Below are 10,088 nucleotides of genomic sequence, written 5' to 3' on the forward strand. Positions count from 1 at the left end.
TGTGTGTGTGTGTGTTACATCTAGAAGCTGGCTTTACTATCCAACTGAGAACTTATGAAGAGGAACACTCACTTCTTAATGTATGCACAGAAAATTGTAAACATGTAAAGAACCAAAGGCTTCATGCTGAGTCTTGCTATGCTCCGTTTCCTCAGCATTTTCCTGCTGTCGCTTTAAACCTATCTCAGTCATCTCTGGGTTTCATGAGCAGGAACAGTGTGCTCATAATTACTAACAAATCAACTGGGCCCTGTTGCTCTCTGAGTTTATTGATAAGCTGGAGGAAAGCAGAAGGGAATAAAATACGGGGTTAATCAGCTGAGCTAAGCAGGTGTGAGGGCAAGAGGAAGGTAAGATGATTAGCAAGCTATGAACCAGAAGGAAAGCTGGGAAGAGAAATATGTAGGCTCTGGTCTAGGAGCTCAAAGCTGAGGCAAGGGCAAGGAGCCCGAGTTGAACCGAGTTAGAACCTAAAGATACAAGATAGAATGCAAAAAGGTGATTTTGATACAAAATGGAAATAGAATTTAAAACATTTCCGTTCACCTTGTGAGGCTTGGAGCGGGGTATAGTGGGTAGGAATTGCTAAGATGGAACTGTGGCATATAAGTAGACACAGGCATTTTTATGTGTATATGCAGAGAGATACAGCCCAGGGGAGGGACTAACATATTCTCCCTAAAGGAATCAGCTCCTACCAGCTGAATCAGGCAGTCACCAATAGTACAGTTCAGGAACAGGGTATAAAGTCTTTCTGAAAGCCTAGGTTTTCAAGAAAGTTAGCATCTGGGAATTAGAAAACCGGAAAAACTACTGTTTAAGAAATACTGACTTAATAAGCATAATAGAACCGTCAGTTTGCTGGCCTTGTTTTGTTATTAAAATATTCTAAGCAATGCTAAAGAAAGTATCAGAGATGAGATCTTTTAAATAATTTATTTCTCCAGCTCTCTTGTTGAAACTGCAAAGGGCTATCTGTAATTAGAGTAACTCTTTCCCAAGCTGATGCCATGACACTGGCTATTAGTATAAATTGTATATAAAGACTTGAATATAAATATGAAATATAGATATCAAGAATGCTATGAAAAGAGAAGACAAAAATACATGTGGATACTGTGTACAAGAATTAAATGTCTCCATCCCAACCACTCATTTACAAAGAGATTTAAAGTTACCATTATCAACTCCAAATATTACTCACATCTGGTGAAAGCAGTTTGACGTTTTGCTGCTTTAGTGTCAAATGAGAAGCAGTCCCTAATGAAGGTATGAGTGTCCAGAAATCAAAATCCCCTTTGTAACTTGTCAGTACCGTGGCAGTGCAGAAGATGGATTCATTTTTTTAATACAATTCCTCCAACTAGAACAGGTGCTGGACATCAACAATAGGTCCTGAAATTCTTCTATATCAAGAAGTGGTCAAAGGGGATGCTTCAGTGTCTAAATCCACTCCCTTAAGGAAAGCGGCTTTTGAAATGTTGTGTAAAGCACCAAAGTAAATTAATAAACACCTAACTTTTGGAAATCTCTTAACCACCTTGGGAGTCTGAATGCTGAACTCTGGTGCTTTAAAGAGTCAGCCGAAAGAGAAATGCCGCATTGTCTTATTTGTAGAAAAGAAGTTAGACTCTTTTTCTCCCAAAACTCTGGAGCCCATGTGGCAGAGAGTGCATCTTTCCCAGCCAGATTTATAGGGTGAGACTTGGTCATTATGAGAAACGTAGAAATGGAAGTTTATTTTTTTTTCTCTCCTATACTAGACATATGCTTCAATGTGTTCTCCACGGAAGAAGTTAACTTGTAGGGGAACTCGGGAGAAGTTCAAAGGGGGAGCAGGACGCTGCTCCGATTCTCTTCCCCTCAGCCTTCCACCTAGCTCAGCCTCGTCCTGACATGCAGATGACACCAAAACACAATTAAACAGAAATGCAAACTGGAAGAGGCTGAATGCACCAGGGGCGCAGTGGCAACCAGCTGTCAGCTCTTATTAGCTTCTGCATAAAACATACCTTGAGTGTGGGTTGTTATCAATTACTTGCTGAAACGAAACAACTGGGGTAAGGCAAGACCGCCACCGCTCATCTGAATTATGGTGATTGGTTGATTGATCCGGACACCTGTTGTAAATCATAACTGTTCCAAACAATCGCCAGCCGGTGCCTTAATTTGTAAACAAAATTCATGTCACTGCTTCGCTCTTACTGGAGATGAGCATTTGAGTACTCTTCTAAATGGATCTTGCTCTTGTTTTAAGTGGGGGAAAATAGGGCTCATTATAAGGTAGCTCTTATTTCTCCCTCTTTCGCCAACCCCCACGCGCACCCCATCTTTAGTGATTTTTTTTTTTTTTTTACTTTAGACAAGTTTGGGTCCAGTCAGAGAAGAGGAAATTCCATAAAGATCATTGACATTAGCCGTTTTTCTCAGAGAACGGTGGTATTAATCTTCACCCTCAAGTACCTAATGAGGTAGTGTTATCCTGGGGAGGATCGTGGAGGAAATTGAGATCAGGATCTCTGCGAGGTGTCCAAGGTCACAGAAGAAGCACGTGACCAAATAGGTTTTGTCTAGGTTCACAGCATGATCCAATATTCAAGGTCTAACTGGGCTATGGGAAGCGTCTCTCACATGTCCTCTGGTCTTGGGTAAGTTTCCAGAGGAATGCTGACATTTGGGTCGGTTCACAGCACTGGGAACGCAATACAGCTGGGAAGCACTGGAGTAGCCGCCTCACCTACTCTTTCCACTTGGTGGCTGCCCAGGGTTGGCTTTCCCAGGTGACTCGTCCTGTCCTATCAACCATCGGTAATGTTAATGAAGCCCGGTCACCTTTATGGAAACTTTTTTTCTTTTTTTTTCCCCTTTCTCCATCTTTCTCTAGTTCCTGTCCCTCCCAAATCTGTGACTTCTCTAATGATGAATAAAGATGGCTTCTTGGGAGGAATGTCAGTCAACACCGGCGAGGTATTTTGCTCAGTCCCAGGCCGTTTATCTCTACTCAGTTCAACTTCAAAGTACAAAGTTACTGTGGGTGAAGTTCAGAGAAGGCTCTCGCCCCCTGAATGCCTCAATGCGTCTCTCCTGGGCGGCGTCCTCAGAAGGTAAAACAAAATAAAACAAACAACACACACACACACACACACACACACACACACACACACACACACGATTCTATTAGAGGTGGAGGATAGTGGAGATTGAGGGAGAACGTTTGATGCGGTTGCCTAGCAACCCGGAGTCCATGTGCATCCTCAAATAGCAGGAAGGTTGAGGTTGGGGGTCTGACGTTCTAGTGCTACGTTTGCTCTGTAACCAACCCCGTACCCGTGCCAGATCACACTGCGCATGTGCTACCCTCCTTGACAAGTCGGGACTGGGAACCTTTCACTTTCTCGCTGGTGCAAGGTTCTCAACTACAAGAACTCTCTGTTCTTAGCCTGAGTTCAACCCAGAACCTATTCACGCCACCAAGCACGCTCATTTGAAACATAAAAGGCAGTTTCCAGCATGCTGTCCTGTCCGTATCCACTTTACTAGTTTTAAAAGATTAATGCACTAGCACAATATGCTTGAAGATCTTTTTCTAGATCTGACCTTTCAATAGTATCACATCTCACAACATTAATAGTACTTTATAACTATTAGTAGTCATTTCCTGGGGCTATGTAGATGCTCGCCAAAAATCACAACCCATGGGCAGACTCCTGGTGAAAATGGAGGAAGAAATGGCCTCCCCTCCCTCCCCCGCAACAGTTCTTCCCAACATCTGGATCCTTGGCACTGTCCTTGCTAAGTGACTTGCATGAGATACAATTTTCTGAAGGTAAACCCATTTCAGATGTTCGCCATCCCTTTCTTTCCTAAAAGTTGCTGGCTAAATAGTACAGCAATGGGGTTCACACATGATAACCAGCTTCCTTTTATTTTTGCACAGTCCTTAGAGGATATGGACAGCCTACAGGGATCCCAAGTGTTGGTGTGACCCAGGGATGTTCTTAATTTGAATCCTCTTCTACTGTCTTTGCTTGGTTTAGTTTTCAAGTGAGTCTTTTGAGCTTCATAACCAGGCTGGTTTTTTTTTATTGTAATTATGATTATTATTAATTTTAAGACAGATTTCTCTGTATAGCCCTGGCAGTTCTGAAATTCACTTTGTAGACTAGGCTGGCCTGCAACTCAGAGATCTGCCAGTCTCCACTTCCCAAGTGCTGGGATTTAAAGGTGTGCGTTACCCCACCTTGGTGTCCAGAGTGTTTTAATTCAATTCCTGAACATGAGTGTATAACATGTGCTGAGATAGTGAATACAAAGTTCTCATCATATTAACAAGGTCAAAAGTCTTAGGATTGTTGTTACCATGACGACAAACATCATTTGAGTACAAAAGTCAGTCTTCTCTCCCCTTTGTTTTAAACTTTAAAATATTTGGTGCTATTCTTCCTTTAGAAGCCTGGTGGTTTCTGGAATCTTGCCCTCTTCTTTCCCCTACTTTAAAAAGTTTATCTGGATTCTGTTCTACTCACGTACTCCATGGCAGGGGGTGAACCTGTGCATAACCTGTCTATAAGATGAGCAATATTTACCTTTTCTGGATCCACTGCCCTACATTCTAATTATTCCCATCTGGTCCAATTTCCCCCTCACAATATACGAAAAACAAAACACAACAAAACAAAACAAAATCCAAGACTTACTTTTTAATGCTCTGTATTGCAGAAATTAAGCAAACCTCAGCAAACTGTCAGCAAATAACTAAAAGGAAGGGGTTGGGGGTGGGGGTAGTGCTAACCTCAAGTTAAAGCCTCTTCAGGCTCCACTGGGCTCTAGATTGCTAAGTCTAAACGTTGTTTCAGGAACACTCTGAGGTTAATCAGAATGTTAATTCTTGCCATTGCAGAGCAAAATCGAAAAATGGGGGGAGATCCTTGAGAGAAAGGCTAGAAAAAATCGGTTTGAATTTACCCGCGGGCAGGCGCAAAGCAGCAAATGTCACGTTACTCACCTCCCTGGTAGAAGGTAAGCAAGAATTGTGCCCATTTCACCAAGTGGCGGAGCTTAAGTGTCCACTGGAGGCTGACATTTTACACATTTCATGATTAACTGGAAATCATTGTGATTGCTGTGTCCTTATGAGTAAGATGGCAAAGGGATGCAAGGAGAGAAGTTCATAGGCCTTTTTACTTAGAGGGGGCCAGCAGTTGCAGAAAAGCAAACACTTGAATGAATATATATATATATGTATTCATATATATATTCATATATATTCATATATATTCATATATTATATTCATATATATTTTTTTTCCTATCCTCTGAACAGGGCTCAGGCCCAGTTTCTAAGTCAGAGCAGGGGTCACTTCCCTTGCCACAGTGGCTAAAGCATTCTCTGCTTGAACTCCTGCAAACTGCAATCAAAACTCTTTGCCCTTCTCTAACTTCATCTCTAAGTGTTACTAGCAAACAGCAGGGGACTGGTGAGGATACAGGCACTTGCTTTCAAGCCTGACCACCTGATATCCATCTTCAAGTCCCACAAGGTGGAAGGAGAGAGAGAGCTGTCTTGGTTTACCCCCCACCTTGATGTACTCAACCCCCTATAAATGTAATAAAACTTGAAAAGTGTAAAAACGTATAGTGTTTGTGGGTGTTAATGCTTATTTTAAAGCTCCTGACCATCCTACCTACTTGGACTTGATGAGGTATTGACACCTTAGTAAGTCCAGCGATGCTTAAGGGAAAACTGTGCAGGGGGTTATGAAAAACACTTGGAGAGAAGAGTTGAAACTTCAAGGCAAATTCATTACTTGTAAATTAAATTCCCATAATGACTTTGAGAAACTTCTAATTTGTCTGTCAGTTTGGGTTTTGAGATGAAATCTATGGCCTGTGATAATTAATAACTCTGCAGTCTAGAGGAAGAGTGTCTGTAGTTGAATGTGTAGAGGAGACAGACAAGAAGTACAGCCAGTTGGTACACATGGAAGACCAGCGGAGAATTTTCTCTGGAATCTTCCTTGTGTGTCCTGTTTTTGTAGTTGACATGGTATTATGACTCTTGGAAGAAGTTGGCTTTTGCTGGACAGCATCTTATGTCTTATATTATTTAAATGAGGAGATCAAGGAGTTATTTGTTTTGCTTTTTACCATCTTTAAAGCAAAGATTTTGTTTTGTTTTGTTTTGTTTTGTTTTACTTGAACTCTCCCACCAGAGGCCTTAAGTCATCACATTTTTAAATTCTACTTGGTAGCAGTTGAACCTTCTTAGCATGTGGGTATTCCATTTTGCCTTTATTAAAAAAAAAGACTTTATTTGTTTTATGTATATGAGTACATTGTACCTGTCTTTAGACATACCAGATGAGGGCATCAGATCCCATTATAGATGGTTGTGAGCCATCATGTGGATGCTGGGAATTGAACTCAGGACCTCTGGAAGAACAGTCAGTGCTCTTAACCACTGAGCCATCTCTCCAGCCTTCCATTTTGTCTTCTAGAGAATCATTAATATCAAAAACCTCATTTTGAAAACAGGCAAGGTAATCTTAGCAGGAGACAAAGATTTTTGAAGGAAAAGAAACTAGAAACCACGCTGAAATGACAGTATTTGCTGTGTAATTTTTGGTATAATGAATCCTTGTAAGCACCATGCTTGAAGTCTTTTGTTATTATATCTTTAAAAAAGTAAGTCATTTTCTCTCAAAATAATGTACTCATGAGATAATTCAACACACCTATTTTTTTTTACCCTGTTTGTGATCGTTCTTTAAATTCCCAAGGCTGTGCTTTGGAAAAGGTAATGATACCATATATAGAAGGGCAAGCTATGGCGTGTCTAGCATGACCTGGTGTTTGCAGTTCCATTTTGTACAGTAGAAGGTCTTTAAGTAGGAGGAGGATGACAGAAATCTCTGAAAAGGAGAAGACCAAAAACAGCAAGGAGAGTGCAGGGTCAATAATTACTTTGCTGCAGAATATAAATACTCTTTTCATACACATGCGGGCGCGCGCACACACATACACAAACGCACACATGTGTTACATACCGTTATTACTCTGCAGCAACATTTACATATGTAGATTTGTTTATGCATATTAGTTTGCCAAGGGAACTGTAGGAAGATGGTGGTGACTTTCAAATTTTATTTCAAGCAAGTGTAACTGGTGCTTTAAATAGAAGAGAGGAGTCTGGGTAGCCTATCCCTCCTCAGGTCTAAATTAAATTGTAAGGTGGTTCTTGAATCTAAGGCCACTTCCCTCTAAGCCAATGTGAGTTATCTGCAGGAAGCCCCATGTCTCTTGGGAGGGGGCGGTGTCTGTTTAGAGCCTGGCTCAGCCAGAGGCTGGTAGAATAAGATTTGTCCTGTTCATTTGAGTTATGAAGTTCATCTTTACTTTTAGTCTCTGTCTCCGGTTTGACTTTGTTGTGTAGTACCTGGCCTCAGGTGTTAGGTTGATTCTCTGCTGCTCTCCTTACAGGGGAAGCTGTTCACTTAGCTCGGGATTTTGGGTATATTTGTGAAACAGAGTTTCCTGCTAAAGCCGTGTCCGAGTATTTGAACAGACAGCACACAGACCCCAGTGACCTGCACTCCAGAAAGAATATGCTGCTGGCCACCAAGTGAGTTTCCAAGTCTCTGGGCGCTGGTCCAGGACTCCCTCCCTGACCCAGGTCCACTTAGGAAACTGCTGTGAGTGCCTTGACAGAGCTTTGCTTTCAAACAACAGGGAGGGTAGGAAGCTGGTTGCTTCTCTGGGGTGGAGTATGCGGGGTGGCGGGTAGTCTTCTCTCTTCTTCTCCCTTTACAAAGAGAATTTGGTTTTTAACAGTTTCCTCAACACACAGTTCTGAGGTATCAGGCAGATTTTCTCAAAGTCTCTTCCCAGATACCTAGGTGAATATTTCTGTCTGGGCTTTGCTCTGGTCTCCCTTGCCATCAGAGGGATAGCAATATGTATTCGCTCAGGGTGCCTCTATGTCACCCATGCGTGCCCATCTCTACCCACAGCTCTAATTACTCCATATCCAAGGTTGCTGTTTGTCATCTTCCACGGACTTGTAAAATTTACTACAACTCCAGAGGGGAAAACAGTAAATCTCTGGCTAAATTTAGGTCTAGAGCTCATTTGAACATTTACAGTGGGTTTTCTATTTATTTGATTTACTCCTGTCTTTGGCTTCGGTGTCATATTGTTGATGTTTTATGACCAGCTCAGGCCTGCAGTGGGCGGCGCTGCGTGCACCAGCACGTTTCTCTGTCGCAGGCCCGGCCTAAACAGCAGCGTTCATTTATTCAGCGTTCCAGGACGCGGTTTGTTCCGTTGACAGCGTAATTTAAAGAAATATATGGAAGGCTGAAAAATCATTTGCTCAAATTTGTCCAGATGTTTTTGAGACGTGATTGGAATTTGATTGCCCCTTTCCGCAGGGTCAAAAAATATTAATGTCCCAGAACTTTAATTGCTTACAGAGCCTGGGTTGAGCTGTGCAAATTTTTAAAGGCTTGAGTCTTAAGCATTTGTTCTCAGGATTACAAAGTTTCCTTTGGGGGGGGCACGTTGGAAATGAGTACAAAGTTAAGACTACAACCAATGATCAAAACCTGGCCCCACCCTCGTTTTAGAAGGTTTCCCTCCAATGTACCATCATCTTGCAGTATAATAGATTTTTTTTTTTTGTCGGTAGGTTTCCCTCTTCCTCTTCTTCTGGTATATGGTAGTAAGGACCAGTTGTTAGGGAAGAATAAAATAATTTAAAAACAAAACTAACATGTCTAAACTAGACAACAAGATCCACAAAGCCTCCTTATTTCTTAAAGGATGATTTGACTCTCCCTCCCTTCCCAGATAAACACACACACACACACACACACACACACACACACACACACACACACAGCCTCATTTGGAAACCTTATAACTTTTAAGGCCACTATTCTTTAGCCTAGGTTAACAGAATCACCTTGGAAGCTTCCCCACAACACTCATTCCTGGACCCCTGCCACACTCATTCATTTCTGGACCAATCCCCAAACCCTTCACATTGGAATGATGGAAGGGAGGTGAGTCAGAGCCTGGGAGTGTGTATGTGAACCTCACTGACAGAGGCTCTATTAGGTAAGCACAGTCACTTGTAGGTATATATGTATACATTTTGAATGGAGACCTGAAAAGGTAGGAAGACTCTATCTTTATCCAGAGGCCTTGGAAATACCAATCTTTCTCTGTTGCTGTCAGTGGGTGGAGAAAGAGAGTCCCCATTTGGCTTATTACTAGCCTTGGGCAATGCAGTAGCGCCCAGGAGAAGAGTACCCCAAGGGTCTTTCAAACCCAGAAATCTGCCCTGATTACCTGAGAGTCAGGTTACTTGTTAGTTGCTAAGTGCTCTTTCAACCATTCCTTGACCAAATAGGTCCAGTTTGCTATATATGTTTGCTTTTCTTGACATCCCAGAGAACCAGAGGCTGGGTGAAGGAAGGAAGTCAGGAGACACCTGCCAATCTGAGAAAAGGCTGTGGCCTCAGAGGACGCCATGCCTCAGCTTGCCAGCAGAGCCTAGCCATTTGACCTTCAGGGCTAAACCCCTCCCGTTCATCCCCTATATTAAAAATTTCTCAAATAAGCCCAATCCATACACACGGGGTTCCTAAGGCTAGGAGAGTACTCTAAATTGTAGGTGCCTTGAGGAAATTAAAACCTTCAACAAATAAAAATCTATCATCCCTAGTGTTTTAACCATCTACCTCTAAGTTTTATTTAAACTATGAGGAAATCCTTTTATATTGACAACCATCCTGTTACACAAAAATTTTTAGTAGCTCACATACGCAAAAAAAGGGGGTCATGAGATTTTTTTTTTTTTAAAAAGAAAGGAAGAGATCTTTCATCCAAAATGCTGCAGGTAGATAGGTTTTGCTTTGAATGAAATCAGCATTCTCTCCTAGAATAAACAGGTTTTTGCCCTGGGCCATGCAAGGCTACCACAATCTGCTTCTATGCCAGGGACAGGCTTGTGGCTGAGGGGCTTAAATCTTTCAGTTTGTGTGTGTGTGTGTGTGTGTGTGTGTGTGTGTGTGTGTGTGTGTGTG

The 10,088-nt window shown here is 42.0% G+C and overlaps 1 protein-coding gene across 3 annotated transcripts in view; it reads left to right on the forward strand.

The window, feature by feature from the left end:
* The window catches only part of Tfap2b (transcription factor AP-2 beta), a 29,670-nt gene that overhangs the window by 14,746 nt on the left and 4,836 nt on the right, over window positions 1-10,088 (forward strand). For all 3 annotated transcript variants that reach the window (XM_028766661.1, XM_028766660.1, XM_028766662.1), the window contains exons 4-6: window positions 2,885-3,104; window positions 4,901-5,019; window positions 7,480-7,621. In XM_028766661.1, the coding sequence (XP_028622494.1) occupies window positions 2,885-3,104; window positions 4,901-5,019; window positions 7,480-7,621 (481 nt within the window). The remainder of the gene's footprint in view (window positions 1-2,884; window positions 3,105-4,900; window positions 5,020-7,479; window positions 7,622-10,088) is intronic.

The sequence above is a fragment of the Grammomys surdaster genome, unplaced genomic scaffold (assembly GCF_004785775.1).
Source record: "Grammomys surdaster isolate TR1022 unplaced genomic scaffold, NIH_TR_1.0 169, whole genome shotgun sequence".
Taxonomy (NCBI): Eukaryota; Metazoa; Chordata; class Mammalia; order Rodentia; family Muridae; genus Grammomys; species Grammomys surdaster.